At 43.3% G+C, this 16,585-nt stretch overlaps 1 protein-coding gene across 1 annotated transcript in view; it reads left to right on the top strand.

Moving 5' to 3' along the window:
• Positions 1–16,585, top strand: part of naprt (nicotinate phosphoribosyltransferase) — a 29,490-nt gene that overhangs the window by 8,386 nt on the left and 4,519 nt on the right. Inside the window, exons 2-6 of the mRNA XM_046300314.1 lie at positions 9,623–9,750; positions 10,065–10,147; positions 12,869–12,999; positions 13,101–13,216; positions 16,212–16,408. Of these exons, the coding sequence (XP_046156270.1) occupies positions 9,623–9,750; positions 10,065–10,147; positions 12,869–12,999; positions 13,101–13,216; positions 16,212–16,408 (655 nt within the window). The remainder of the gene's footprint in view (positions 1–9,622; positions 9,751–10,064; positions 10,148–12,868; positions 13,000–13,100; positions 13,217–16,211; positions 16,409–16,585) is intronic.

Raw genomic sequence — 16,585 nt, 5'->3', positions numbered from 1 at the left:
TGCAGGAAGCTGCCGATCCGGTCCAGCGTAGATGGACCGGCAAGGTAGTACAGGTACTTGACGGAGAGGACAGTCTAGTAGCGCTTATCAGTCGCCCTCCGCTTACTGATGAGCTCTGGCCTTTAACTGGACATGAAATGACAAAATGACCAGCGGAACCGCAATAGAGACAGAGGCGGTTGGTGATTCTCCGTTCCCTCTCCTGAGTCGAGATGCGAATACCCCCCAGCTGCATGGGCTCAACACCTGAGTCAGTGGGGAAAGATGGTAGTGTCGGGGAGAGGGGAGACACAGTTAACGCGAGCTCTCTTCTATGAGCTCGGTGACGAAGATCTACCCGTCGTTCAATCAAAGAATCCACGCTGGATGGAACCTCCCGGGAGAGAATCTCATCCTTAACCTTAGCGTGGAGTCCCTCCAGAAAACGAGCGAGCAACGCCTGCTCGTTCCAGTTACTGGAGGCAGCAAGAGTGCGAAACTCTATAGAGTAATCCGTTATGGATCGATTACCTTGACATAGGGAAGACAGGGACCAGGAAGCTTCTTTCCCAAAAACAGAACGATCAAAAACCCGTATCATCTCCTCTTTAAAGTTCAGATAATCGTTAGTATACTCAGCCCTTGCCTCCCAGATAGCTGTGCCCCACTCCCGAGCCCGACCAGTAAGGAGTGATATGACGTAGGCAATCCGAGCTCTCTCTCTTGAGTATGTGTTGGGCTAGAGAGAGAACACAATATCACACTGGGTGAGAAAGGAGCGGCACTCAGTGGGCTGCCCAGAGTAACATGGTGGGTTATTAACCCTAGGTTCCGGAGACTCGGAAGACCAGGAAGTAGCTGGTGGCACGAGACGAAGACTCTGAAACTGTCCTGAGAGGTCGGAGACCTGAGCGGCCAGGGTCTCAACGGCATGACGAGCAGCAGACAATTCCTGCTCGTGTCTGCCGAGCATCGCTCCCTGGAACTCGACAGTAGAGTAGAGAGAATCCGTAGTCGCTGGGTCCATTCTTGGTCGGATCCTTCTGTTATGCAGGTGAAAGAGGACCCAAAAGCGACTTAACGAAAACAGAGTCTTTATTCCAGTATTTGACAAAAGTGATAATCCTGGAAATTATCTAGGTGAAAGCAAAACAGGAAAACTGAAATCCACTCGTCAGTAGAGAGGAAAGACTGGAGACTCGACCACAGACTGCAGGTCGCTTCGGGAAGGCACCGGTCGTAGCTGACACTGACACCTGCTCACACGCAGCATCTGAAGAAGGTAAATCACGACAGGGCGAAACAAGGACACAGAACAGCGAACATCATACAAGGATCCGACAAGGACAGAAGCGGAAAACAGAGGGAGAAATAGGGGCTCTAATCAGAGGGCAAAATAGGGGACAGGTGTGAAAAGAGTAAATGAGGTAGTTAGGAGAATGAGGAACAGCTGGGAGCAGGAACGGAACGATAGAGAGAGAGAGGGAGAGAGGGATAGAAAGAGGGAAAGAACCTAATAAGACCAGCAGGGGGAAACGAACAGAAGGGGAAGCACAAGGACAAGACATGACAATATATGACAAAACATGACAATTACGCTCTAAAATGGAAGATTGATTTTATTATAGCATTGTGATCTCTGGCCATGTGCCAGCATCTCTTATATATTCTAATTTAGTAGGTGACCCACCTAAATGGTGCTTTCAACCTAAATGGCTGCAAGATACATAAAGTTTTACAGAATACATTGAACAGCAAATTCACCTATACCTTTCAATTAATACAACACACACTTCAGCTTGTAATAGATGGGAAGCCTTTAAAGCTTTCATAAGGGGTCAAATTATACATTTCACCAGCTCCAAGTCAAAAAATGAAATGACTTGAAACCAAAATTAAAACTCTGGAAAGAAACATTTTCCTCACTAATTCCACAGGTGCACTCAGGGCTCAATATAACATCATTTTATTTCTGCGCTGCAGCAAGATTATTGAGACCAAACCAATCATATTATGACCAGGGAGAAAAGCTGGGAAGCTGTTGGCCTGGCAAATCAAACAGCAGCAAGCAGAGAGGGCAAGAAGGAGTTCTGATCACTCTGCTCCTAAAACCCGGAAAGCTGCATACCAAATGTGATTCATATCGTGCTATTTCGCTTTTGAAATCTGACACTTATGTCCTTTGTAAAGCACTTGCGAGGAGGTTGGAGGGTTTTCTGCCGGGTGTGGTGGGTAGAGACCAAAATGGCTTTATTCAAGGTCGTCAAGGATTTCATAATGTTAGGAGAGTGCTAAATGTTCTACATGCCAGATTTGGGTCGTCAGACACTGCGATCCTGTCATTGGACCAGAGAAGGCCTTCGACAGGGTTGAGTGACCCTACCTCTTTGAAGTGTTAAATAATTTTGGTTGTGGTAAGAGCTTTTGTAAATGGATAAAGATATTATATACAAATCCCACTGCAGAGATCCTTACTACTAATACGGTATCTAAACCTTTTGACATCTGCAGGGGTTCTAGGCAGGGCTGCACTCTTTCTCCTCTCCTGTTTATCTTAGCCATTGAGCCTCTAGGCATAGCTGTTAGGTCCCAGCCCAATATTTCCGGTATCAGAATAGATCAGATGGAACTTCAAATTGCCCTTTATGCAGACAATGTAATTTAGTTTCTTACAGACTTGTGCAATTCCACACCCGCACTTCTGGACCTAATCAAAGAGTTTGGGGTTTGCGAAATCCTCAATTATGATGCTAAAGGAGGAGGAAAGATGCAGACCTACACCTTTGACTTCTATTTTCTATGCAACGGGATGCTTTACATATCTCTGCATTTGTATTGTGCCAGAGATTGACCACATAGTCTCAACTAACTATGACCCTGTCGTAGATTAAATAACTCAATCGATAGATAGATCGTCATATTTACCTATATATTTAATTGGCCGGATTAACATTCTGAAAATGAATGTTCTCCCAAAACTATTTCAAAACATTCCCTTGCTTGCCGCCGCCACCATCCCTCTTTACAAGGCTTAAAAAGATGTTCACTATATTTATCTGGAATAACAGACGTCCCAGAGTTCGATTGTCCTTATTGTATCTACCGTATGACAGAGGGGGGCTCCATTTGCCTAATATCCAGTAGTAGTACTGGGCAGCTCAGCTTCGCACTGCTATGTACTATTTTCCCTCAGTCTCTCCCTTCGTGGATGGAGATTGAAATGTCTTCAGTTGTACCCAATTTATCCTTAACCTTTACATTTACTCAGCTGATATCAAGACACAAAAAAATAAAAATAATAATCCCTTATTTTTTAATACGATCAATGTTTGGTATGAGGTGCGGAAGTTTCTTGGTGAAACGCATTCTTTGTCATGTTTTAGTCCTATCTGGGGAAACCACAGTTTCACTCCTGGGAGAGCTGATCTGGGTTTCCAACTATGGGCCAGCAAGGGTTTAAGGAAAATTCAAGACCTGTATGAAGAAGGTACTTTTATGTCATTTGAAGAAGTCATAGCAAAATCTGACATTCCTAGAAAACAACATTTAAAAATAAATATTTACAGCTAAGGAGCTTCTTCATGGTTGCCCAGAACCCCTTCTGTCCACTTTAGAAAATACGATCTCAACCCATTGTCATGGTAAGGGGAGAATTTCAGATCTACACAATATGCTAGAGTCTGGCTCAACTGTATCATCTGCGCACAAACTGAACTATTGGAAGGAAGATATTTGGGTGGACATAGTCTTGGACAAATGGAGTAATATATGTACTAATGCTCAGACACAGACTGAATACTCGGCTTAAACTATTGCAATACAAGTGGTTGATGTGAGCATATGTAACCCCTGCTAAGTTAAATAAGTTTAATAGTATAGTTCCATATATATGCTACAAGTGCAATCACTCTGAAGGGACTCTGTTTCATTGTCTGTGGGACTGAGACAATTCAAGATTTTTGGAACGAGGTATCACATATGATATCCCAAATAGTATCAGTAAAATTGCCTCTCCATCCCAAAGTGTTTATCCTGGGGTTGTACACAATCAATCCTCATCTAAAGAACCAAGTAAAAACACTTATACATATGTGCTTGTTGCAAGCAAAATGCTTGATAGCTCTTGGCTGGAAAAGTGTGACAAGGCCTTGTATTGCCCAATGGCTTAGGGAAACGTTGTCTTGCCTAACAATTGAAAAGATAACATGCACGGTTAAAGGAAACAAGACACCTTTGAAAAGGTTTGGAGACCATTTTGGGATTTTGTTGAGCAGAGTGATGTGGGTGAAATATTGGCTGGGTAGTGGACTATGCTTTGTATGTATGCTGGGTGGTGGTGAGAGATATCTGATTGGCTTGTGGCACTGTGTTTCATCTGAAATTTGTCCCAATTATGTTCTATCCTATTGGATCAGACCACTGTAAAATGAAATTGTTGTTGTTTTATGCCTCTGTAACACTTTTGTTTTGACTTAGATGTTTCATCATTTATTTATTTTTGTTGCTGTTAACTTTTGATGTGGTTTTTGCAGTTATTTTTTCTAAAATCTAATATTTCTGCTTATATGTCTTGTTGAAGACGAAAAATCAATAGAAATATTGTTTAAAAAAAATAGAAGTGCTCAAGGTTATTGAGCACTCAAGGTCACTACTGTAGCTTTGACTGGTGTCACGTTCTGACCATGGTTCTTTTGTATTTTCTTTGTTTTAGTGTTGTCAGGGCGTGAGTTGGGTGGGCAGTCTATGTTTTCTGTTTCTATGTGGCGTTTCTTGTTTGGCCTGATACGGTTCTCAATCAGAGGCAGGTGTTAGTCATTGTCTCTTATTGGGAACCATATTTAGGTAGCCTGTTTTCTGTTGGGGTTTGTGGGTGGTTGTTTTCAGTCTTTGTGTGTCTGCACCAGATAGAACTGTTTCGGTTTTCACTATTGTTGTTTTGTGTTTTTGAAGTGTTCAGTTTTTTGATTATTATTAAATTAAAATGAACACTAACCACGCTGCGCTTTGGTCCTCTTCTTCTTCCACCGACGACAACCGTTACAGAACCACCCACCACAACAGGACCAAGCAGCGTGGTAACAGGCAGCAGGAGCAGCGCAAGAAGAAAGAATGGCCATGGGAGGACGAGTTGGACGGCAAAGGAACCTGGGCAGAGCCAGGGGAATATAGCCACCCCAAAGAAGAGCTGGAGGCAGCAAAAGCAGAGAGGCGGCATTATGAGGAGCTAGCACGGCAGAGCGGCTGGAAGCCCGAGAGGCAGCCCCAAAAATATATTGGGGGGGCACACGGGGAGTGTGGTGAGTTCAGGTAGGAGACCTGCGCCAACTTCCCATGCTTACCGTAAGGAGCCGAGGATGGAATCAGAGCAGTCGGCGAAGTTGAGGTCTGAGAATGTTGAGGAGTTATTGGACAAATTGGAGGAGAGTATACACACCAGGTCTCCAGAGTACCTTCACAACCCGGGGTGTTCTATTCCTGCTCCCCGCACTCGCCCAGAGGTGCGTGTTCCCAGTCCGGTACCACCAGTGCCGGCACCACGCACCAGGCCTACAGTGCGCCTCGTCTGTCCTGAGCCGCCAGAGTCTCCCAGTCTGTCCTGAGCCGCCAGAGTCTCCCAGTCTGTCCTGAGCCGCCAGAGTGTCTCAGTCTGTCCTGAGCCGCCAGAGTCTCCCAGTCACGCCGGTGATGCCGGAATTGCTCTTCAGTCTGGCGCTGCCCCTTAGTCCGGAGGAGTTTTTCAGTCCAGAAGCGTCCTTCAGTCCAGACGTGGTCCTCAGTCCCGGGGGCCCATTTATTAGGGTTCCCAGGCCGTTCCTAGGAGGCCACAGAAGCGGACTAAGGGGGGGGGGTTATTATTAAATTAAGATGAACACTATCCACGCTGCGCTTTGGTCCTCTCCTTCTTCCACCGACGACAACTGTTACAATTGGACTGATCATGTCAACATACAAAATCTTAGCTAGACAAGCAGTCATCATCATGTATCACATGGACAATCTACTGGCAAATCCTTTTCAAACCTTATTATATGAAGAGAAATTATAGATAAAAGTAACAGTGCACATCGGCCAACAAATTGGAAATCTCAAATTCAACAATAAGTGGGTTGGAAGAAATCAGTAGCTAACTGCAAGCATTGCAAAGCAATCACTATTTTGCTTCCCCTGCTATTCGGTGGAGAGGGGGTGTGGTCCTAGTCTGGGTTTAAGGGTCTCTTTCCCAACCTTAAAAGGATAAACATACACATGAATACCATGGGCCAGAAAAGGTTGAGTACCTTGGCCATTCTGTCAATCCAGCATGACTTCTGCCTCGTTCAAAACAACTGGAAACTTGGAACTGGGAAATCTCAGACTTCAGTGAGTTTAAGACCACTGGGAACCTAGAAAGAAACGAACTCCGACTGGGAAAATACACTTTGAATGGTCATCCAACTCGAAATTCCAAGTCGGGAACTCTGGCCTCTTTCTAGAGGTCCAACCTGAAGATCACTGACGTCATGATCCAACCTTGTCCGCAGTTGTCTTGAAAGAACCATAAATCCAGGGATTGCTAGACTTGGATTACAAAGTTTCATGGCAAAAATTTTCCACAAGGAGGACCGCCAAGCCACCTTCTTGTTCAAGTGAGCACAGCACAACAGAGTCCAAAAATGTATTGTATGCCACTGCATAAATCATATAATATGCCAGGGAGATATGTACACTGTAGCTAAGAAAGTAAAACTAAGTGTATGTTGTGTAGTAAGCTGTTAATAGCACATATGCCTGACCCTAGTAATTTGGTCCCTTTCCCCCTCATAACTTAAACTACTGTTCTGACTTGATGATGCACATGTAGACTATAGCCTGTTTTAGAGAAATCCATTGTCTGATTGTATGCCCACTTTATTTATCCTACTTGGTGTACAGGAAGACTACTTTAAGAACTGCCCATGTTCTGAATTATGTCGCTGTACATTTCAAAAGTGCTGAACAAATGGTTATATTGACTACATTCGTCTTAACTCGCTCATTAATGTCTTAATCAAAATGACGTATTGCCTCTTAGCCGCTCATTGTTCCCTTATTCCATAGTTTGTACATCTCAATTGTCAGTAGAAACCACATTTGTTTAAGCTAGTCAGCCATATCAGCTTTGTTTGTTTTTTAAAGGCAGTAAATGAGGCTGAATGAACTGTTTCACTGCCAGACAAGGCTCTGCTGATATCCAGGTGTAGCGGTGGTAAGGATTCACTCCATGGTGCTGAAAAGAAAGCTCTGCTGTTGGGACAGCTTTATGTCGGCCCTAACAGTTTATGGGCGCTGTTTTTCACTGTTATAGTGCAATTTAATGTATTGTTTAGTGTTGTGTTGTGGCTTTGCTGGCATGCATCCCAATTTTGTTGTTGAGTTTGCCCCACCAAGATTGACATGCTAAAATCACCACTGGTAGTAACTCATATCAAGGGTATGGGAAAAACATATACTAGCAAGGCAGGTTTGTGATCAGACCTATAAGCTCTAGCCCAGTGAGCCTATAACAACAACACAAAGTCTAGAGCAGGGTAGGGGGGGGGGCTCAATTTACTGTTGAAAGGTAGAATACACAAGGTGCAATTGCAAAATTTGGTTGTGAAACAACAGTTTTTGTCTTGTTATGCCAGTCATTGATAGTCACTCAGTTAGCCCATGTCAACTATAAGTTTAGATTGGTAAATTATTCTAGCGGCCAGCTATCTAAACTTGTAGTATTCAAGGTTGAATTAGAGCCCGGGGGCCACATTGATTTTGCTAGTCTCACTCAGATACAGTATCATACTGTATTAAAAACTGCAAACATTACTCTCCAGCCTTGGGCAAAATGTTTAGAATTGCAGGAATTTAACTCTAAAACTTAAATATGCATGAAATTGGAAAATAAAATTGCTAAATCTTTTCTCCACCCCATGGCAAAAATGTGTAGAATTGCTACAAACTAGCTTTTTTTCAAGCAGGCTTGACTATTGTAGTTTGGTCTACCCAAGAAAGCCATTGTAAAGGCTTTCTTCTGTGGACGAAGGAGAGGACCAAAGTGCAGTGTGGTTAGTGTTCATTATGTTTAATAACGACGATAAACGTGAACACTACAAAATACAAAACAACAAATGTGAAGAAAAAAAACGAAACAGTTTTGTCTGGTGTAGACACAAGAAGACAGAAGACAACCACCCACAAAACCCAACACAGGCTACCTAAATATGGTTCCCAATCAGAGACAATGACTAACATCTGCCTCTGATTGAGAACCATATCAGGCCAAACATAGAAACGGGGAAACTAGACACACAACATAGAATGCCCACTCATGTCCTAACCAACACTAAAACAAAGAAAACACAAAATAACAATGGTCAGAACGTGACTGTTACAATCAACTAGGAGTGGTGGGTGGAATCAGGCGCAGAGAGCAGGGTTCAGTCTTTCTTTCACATTTATTCCCCAGCGCAACAAAAACAATCACGCCAACACACAGGGCGTATATAAGTTGCCAGTCCTAACAGGACAAAATAGTCCGGAGAATAAATACATGAATAACTCACACCATCAAACCCAGAGTAACACAAACAAGCCCGCACAAATACCCAGCGGGCCTAGTGCCCTTAAATACCCTACAAACAAACCCTAATACAAAACAGGTGTACCCAATTACCCAAAACAAACGGAAAGGGAATCGATGGCAGCTAATAGGCCGGCGACGACGACCGCCGAGCACCGCCCGAACAGGAAGAGGCACCATCTTCGGCAAGGTTCGTGACAGTGACAGCCATTGGTCAACTGCAAAACATACAGAATGCTGCAGCACGGGTACTGACCACGAACAGAAAGAGCACACATTAAACTGGTTTAAAAGTCTCTGCACTGGCTGCCTGTGAGTTTTAGAATTAATTGTAAGATTCTCTTTTTAAACAAATCCACGATTATCCCTCTCCCCCTCTCCCTCTTGCACCCTCACGTTCTTCTCCCTCTCCCATGTGTTCTTATGAGATTAGCTTTATTAGCAGTGGTGGAGAAAGTACCCAAATGTCATACTTGAATAAAAGTAAAGATACCTTTTAAAGAAAATGACTCAAGTAAAAGTCACCCAGTAAAATCCTACTTGTGTAAAAGTATTTGGTTTTAAATATTCTTAAGTATCAAAAGTAAATGTAATTGCTATAATATACTTAAGTAACAAAAGTGAAAGTTGAAATAATTTCAAATTCCTTATGTTAAGCAAACCAGTCTGCACAATTTTTTTTGTTTTTTAAATTTACAGATAACTAGGGGCACACTCCAATGACTACCTTGTTGTTGTTTAGACACTAAACTGTAAGCATGTTTCACGTTCACTGGGCCAAAACACGGCATTTGTAGATGTCGTAATAACAGTTCGGTAGAGATCGGTAGACAGATGACTTTTCTTGGAAAACCTATAGTGGGACTAATAGTATTCCACATGCCAGTATGTTAGAAAAGTGGTGTGTTGACGTGTACAAAAAAAATATTTAGTTTATTTCATATGTCATGAGTAGTGTATTGTTGTGTAGATGTGTGATATTACTGTACTGATTAGAAGTTGCTCCAGATAAGAGTGTCTTTATCATTATGTTATTATGTGTAACAAAGTATAACTGTGTTATAGATGTGGAGTACCTGCGTTCCGTGCTGCCCCCAGCCACTGACCCCGCCTTCTTCCTGTTTCTACGGGAACTGGACTGTTCCGGTGTCACACTCCACTCTGTCCCCGAGGGAACGGTGGTCTTTGCCAGGGTGAGACAACGTCAGGGGTCAAGGGTAATACTCAGGGTCATCCCCAGGCACTGTTGGAATTATATATTCTCTTGGGGTGCCCAATGTCTCTTGGGGTGTCTAATCTCTTGCGGGTGCCTGATCGGACTAGCCCCCTGTAACTCGAACCATTCATAGAAATATAATCTAGTCATTCTATTTCTATGGTTACACTCAGGGACGGTTCAGTCCCAAGGGCCAGCGGTCAGGAGTTAGACTCAGGGACTCACCCACAATGGTTAGGGTTGATGACTGAGTTGATTGATTCATTGATTGTGCTGCCCCTCTGTTTGAAGGTGCCTCTGATGGAGGTGTCTGGTCCTCTGGCTGTGGTTCAACTACTGGAGACCAGCCTGTTGTGTCTGGTCAACTACGCCAGGTAGGGACACACTTCTCCTTCAGCAAACTTGAAAAGGTTTGGCATGGGCCCTCAAATCCTCAAAGTTCTATAGCTGCACCATTGAGAGCATATTGACTGGCTGTATCAATGCTTGGTATGGCAATAGGACTGCCCTCGATCGCATGGCTCTACAGAGTGTGGTGCGGACATCACTGGGGCCAAGCTCCCTGCCATCCAGGACCTCTATATCAGGCGGTGTGACAGAAAGGCCCGGAAAATCATTAACTCCATCCACCCAAGTCATAGACTGTTCTCTCTGCTGCCGCATGGCAAGAGGTACTGGTGCATCAAGTCTGATACCAACAGGTTCCTGAACAGCTTCTATCCCCAAGCCGTAAGACTGATAAATAGCTAACAGAATGGCTACATGGACTATCTGAGTTGACCCTTGTATTTAATTTTTGCTCAGTCTCTATGCACACTCACAGGACTCTACACACTCACACACATACACTCTCCCAACCACACATAACATACACATACATTTATATTGACTCTACACACACAATCGCATACAATCAGCATTTATGTTGATGCTACTCTGTTTATTATAATAGTGATGCCAAGTCACCTTGCCCCTCCCTACACTGAATATACAAAAGTATGTGGACACCCCATAAAATCGAGCGCACAGCCATGCAATCTCCATAGGTGGACATTGGCAGAAGAACAGTGGTTGAAAAGTACCCAATTGTCATACTTGAGTAAAAGTAAAGATAACTTAATAGAAAATGACTCAAGTGCAAGTCACCCAGTCAAATACTTCTTGAGTAAAAGTCTACAAGTATTTGGTTTTAAATATACTTAAGTCTCGAAAGTAAATGTAATTGCTAAAATATACATCAATATCAAAAGTAAAAGTATGAATCATTTCACATTCCTTATATTAAGCAAACCAGATGGCACGATTTTCATTTTTTCATTTTGCGGATAGCTAGGGGCACACTCCAACGCTCAGACATAATTTACAAATGAAGCCTTTGTGTTTAGTGAGTCTGCCAGATAAGAGGCAGTAGGGATGACCAGGGATGTTCTCTTGATAAGTGTGTGAATTAGACAATATTCCTGTCCTGCTAAGCATTCGAAATGTAATGTCAGGGGAAATGTATGGAGTAAAAACTACATTATTTTCTTTAGGAATGTAGTGGAGTAAAAGTTGTCAAATATAAATAGTAAAGTACAGATACCCAAAAAAATCTATTTAAGTAGTACTTTAAAATATTTTTACTTAAGTACTTTACACCACTGACTGAAGAGCTCGGTGATTTTCAACATGGCACTGTCATAGGATGTTACATTTCCAACAAGTCAGTTTAGCAAATTTCTGCCCTGCTAAACCTGCCCCGGTCAACTGTAAGTAGTATTATTGCAAACGTCTAGGAGCAACAATGGCTCAACCATGAACTGTTAGGCCACACAAGCTCACAGAACAGGACCGTTGAGTGCTGAAGCGAGTCTCACGTAAAAAATAGCCTGTCCTCGGTTTCAACACTCACTACCAAGTTCCAAACTGCCTTTAGAAGCAATGTTAGCACAATAACTGTTCGTCGAGAGCTTCATGAAATGGGTTTCCATGGCCGAGCAGCCACACACAAGCCTAAGATCACTATGAGCAATGCCAAGCGTTGGCTGGAGTGGCGTAAAGCTCACCGCCATTGAACTCTGTAGCAGTGGAAACGCGTTCTCTGGAGTGATGAAACACACTTCACCATCTGGCAGTCCGACGGATGAATCTGGGTTTGGATGCCAGGAGAACACTACCTGCCTGAATGCATAGTGTCAACTGTAAAGTTTGGTGGAGGAGGACTAATGGTCTGGGGATGTTTTTCTTGGTTCGGTCTAGGCCCCTTAGTTCCAGTGAAGGGAAATATTAATGCTACATAATACAATGACATTCTAGACGATTCTGTGCTTCCAACTTTGCGGCAACAGTTTAATAAAGGCCCTTTCTTGTTGAGCATGACAATGCCCCATGCACAAAGTGAGGTCCATACAGAAATGGTTTGTTGAGATCATTGTGGAAGAACTTGACTCGTCTGCCAGAGCCCTGACCTCAACCACCTTTGTGATGAATTGGAACACCAACTGCGAGCCAGGCATAATCGCCCAACATCAGTGCCTGACTTCACTAATGCTGTTTTGGCCGAATGGAAGCAAGTCCCTGCAGTAATGTTCCAACATCTAGTGGAAAGCCTTCCCAGAAGAGTGGAAGCTGTTATAGCAGCAAAGGGGGACCAACTCCATATTAATGCCCATGATTTTGGAATGAAATGTTCGACGAGCACGTGTCCACATTATTTTGGTCAGGTTGTGTATCCACCTCTATCACTCCAATATCCCTGCACATTGTAAATATTGTATTGGAACTGACCCAGTACTTACATTCTCGTGTTCTTCTTGTGTGTGTTTGTTCTACTTTAGGATATTTTTAGATATTGAGTACTACAAGGATGTAATTTCACTGCTCTTGACATTAAATTTGGAACACACACACACACACACACACACACACACACACACACACACACACACACACACACACACACACACACACACACACACACACACACACACACACACACACACACACACACACACACACACACACACACACACACACACACCTTGTCATCAGGTAGGAATACGGTATACTCTAATAGTGCGTTATGGTAATTCTCTGTATCTCTCTTCTCTCTCCAGTCTGGTATGCAGTAACGCGGCCCGGTTCCGTCTGGCAGCTGGTTCCAGGAGGAAGCTGTTAGAGATGGGCCTGAGGAGAGCACAGGGGCCTGACGGGGGCCTCACAGCCTCAAGATACACATATGTCGGAGGTGAGGAAAGACACACACATACATGTAAGGACACACATATATATATATATATATACACACACACACAGTATATATATACACAGTGTCTTTCCGTCTGTCAGGGTTTGATATGACCAGTAACGTCCAGGCTGGCTTCCTGTTTGGAATCCCCGTGGCGGGAACCATGGCACACTCTTATGTCACTTCCTTTTCCTCCCTGGAGGAGGTGTGGCCTCAGGTGAGTCTCTCCGCCCCTGTGTGTCCTAAATGCCATCTTATGGGCCCTGGTCAATGTTGTGCACTTAAAAGGGAATAGGGTGCCATTTGAGAGACAGACTTTGCATGGACCCTTTGCTTTGACCCTTTGCATTGACCCTTTGCATTGACCCTTTGCTTTGACCCTTTGCATTGACCCTTTGCATTGACCCTTTGCATTGACCCTTTGCATTGACCCTTTATTTTGACCGTTTGCATTGACCCTTTGCATTGACCCTTTGCATTGACCCTTTGCTTTGACCCTTTGCATTGACCCTTTGCATTGACCCTTTGCATTGACCCTTTGCATTGACCCTTTGCTTTGACCCTTTGCATTGACCCTTTGCATTGACCCTTTGCATTGACCCTTTATTTTGACCGTTTGCATTGACCCTTTGCATTGACCCTTTGCATTGACCCTTTGCTTTGACCCTTTGCATTGACCCTTTGCATTGACCCTTTGCATTGACCCTTTGCTTTGACCCTTTGCATTGACCCTTTGCATTGACCCTTTGCTTTGACCCTTTGCATTGACCCTTTGCATTGACCCTTTGCATTGACCCTTTGCATTGACCCTTTGCTTTGACCCTTTGCATTGACCCTTTGCATTGACCCTTTGCATTGACCCTTTGCTTCCACAATACACAACCTCAGAAAATAAATACATCTGTCAAGTGTCTCATAACATCAATTTCTCAGTATTTTAACCATGGCTGTGAGCCAACTGGCACCAGATTGCCTACATATGCACTACTTTTGACCAGGACCCTTAGAGAATAGGGAGCCATTTGAGACATAGACACGCTTTCCATATGTACACACTTTTATGGGTCCCTGTACTGAACTAGCACTATTCATTTTCTTTGAATAAAAAGATTTCCTAACCTTTTAATAACATGTTAATAACCACGATGTTGATAACCCATCAGTGTGCTATTTATCTTGTGTATCAATGGAGGCTCCTCAGAGGAGGAAGTGGAGGACCATCCTCCTCAGTGAATTTCATTAAAATAAAAATGGTAAAACATTGTAAAAAGTTATCCTTTTTAGAAAAAAACTATGCTAAATATATTCACGTCTGTAAATAATTAATTAAAACACACTGTTTTGCAATGAAGGTCTACAGTAGCCTCAACAGAACTCTGTAGGGTAGCACCATGGTGTTGTAACGGCATTCGTCTGTTGAATGAAGAAAGTCGGACCGAAATGCAGCGTGTAGGTTACTCATGACTTTAATGAACAGAATAGCGGTACATGAAATAACTGAAATACAAAAACAACAGAACGGAACGTGAAACTAATTACAGCCTATCTGGTGACTACAACACAGAGACAGGAACAAACACCCACAAAATACAAAGCGAAACTGAGGCTGCCTAAATACGGTTCCCAATCGGAGACAACGATAAGCACCTGACTCTAATTGAGAATCGCCTCAGGCAGCCAAACCTATACCACACCCCTAATCAGCCGCAATCCCAAATAATACAAACCCCAATACGAATACAACATATAAACCCATGTCACACCCTGGCCTACCCAAACATATAACAAAAACACAAAATACAATGACCAAGGCGTGACAGGTGTAGGGTAGCACCATGGTGTAGGGTAGCACCATGGTGTAGGGTAGCACCATGGTGTAGGGTAGCACCTGTAGGGTAGCACCACAGCTAGCTTCTGTCCTCCTGTGTACATTAACTTCAATACAAAACCTAGGAGGCTATTGGTTCTCACCCCCTTCCATAGACCATAGACACAGTAATTATGACAATTTACGGCAGAAGTCCTCCAACCTATCAGAGCTCTTGCAGCATGAACTGACATGTTGTCCACCCAATCAAAGGATCAGAGAATTAATCTAGTACTGAAAGCATAAGCTACAGCTAGCTAGCACTGCAGTACATAAAATGTGATGATTAGTTGACTTAAAGAGAGAGAAAGACAATTGATGAACAGTTTTCTACAAATTAATTTCTTTAAAAATTAAGGAGAAGCTGCATTAGCTAGCAAATGACTAGTTTAGTTACTCAAACACCTGGCTCAAACAGAGGAATGCTATGTTAGCTAGCTGGCTATGACTATCCAACACAACATTGGAACTCTTTCAAGTAACTGCTTACTGACTATACACTGTAACGTTACTGCATGATTATTGCGGGTTTACTAATGCATTAGCTAACTATGACGTTACTTTAGCTAATATGGGGACAACGATGTAGGCTGTGTGTAGCGGTTGTGACATGGTTTGGCTTGGAAAGGTTGTTTCGCCTGGTCACATACAGCTGATGTGTTGGTCATTGAAGTCCACAAACGAAGGGAAAAGGTGAGAGGAGGAAAGTGCATGGAGACGAGAAGGAATACAACATGGCTGCTATGAAAGTTAACTGTGTTTATGCATGATCAGGGGTGTATTCATTCCTCCGATTCTGTTGAAAAATGTTTCTTAAACGGAAGGAAACAAAACGGGGATAAAAACAACAGAATTTGTCCAATAGAAACTCTTGTTTGCAACTTTTTCACTAATGTATGCATCCTAGATAAGCTAGATGCAGGCAAGAATGTGCAAGGCGGTATTGAATGTGTCACTGTCTGTCCATGTGTCACTGTCCGTCATCAAAAAAATGTATCTCGACCTGCATTAATAGGCTAGGTTGTATCAACCTCATGATGGGTACAGGGAAAATTATATAGCCTAAACCTATCAATGTTATACTGAGCTGGGTGAATGGAATATGAATGACACTCATCCAACATGCTGTAATAGAAATAAGGCCATGTTCTTGAAAAAAAGTGAGTCTTCCCTCATCATAAACGTCACTGATGTGTATATACTGTATGTTGTGGGGTTGTTAATGTTTTAATGTTGTTTCTTATCCTGACTGCACTACAGATTTCCCAATTGAGACCACAAGGATATTGATTTCTATCTTATATTGATTGATTGGTTGAACTTCCCGTCTCTCCTGTCGAACTAGACGCTAGTGGCAGCAAACGGGGATCGTGACAACATCGATCTGATCTCGCTGACCAAGGGTTGGCTGGGGCGTGTGTGTGAGCTGCTGGGGGCGGAATCTGGGAAGATCCATGAGGGTGAGCTGGCAGCCTTCTTGTCCTATGCCATCGCATACCCACACAACTTCCTGCCAGTCATCGACAGCTACAGTGTCACCTGGTAACATTGCCCCCTTTGCTACTCTTCTCGTCTCAAACTTGTCTCGCCTCTTCTCTTCTCTGTAAATGGGGACGTTCTTCCCTCGAAGGACAGCTTCTGACTAGAGAGAGCCTATATCCCAGTGTTGATGTTTTTGTTACTAGCATTGCTTTAGGCCAGGCTACTACATTTCCGTTC

The sequence above is a fragment of the Oncorhynchus gorbuscha genome, linkage group LG15, assembly GCF_021184085.1.
Source record: "Oncorhynchus gorbuscha isolate QuinsamMale2020 ecotype Even-year linkage group LG15, OgorEven_v1.0, whole genome shotgun sequence".
NCBI classification, from domain to species: domain Eukaryota; kingdom Metazoa; phylum Chordata; class Actinopteri; order Salmoniformes; family Salmonidae; genus Oncorhynchus; species Oncorhynchus gorbuscha.
Note: the sequence above shows the minus strand (reverse complement) of the source record. Positions and strands in the feature narration are given on the sequence as shown.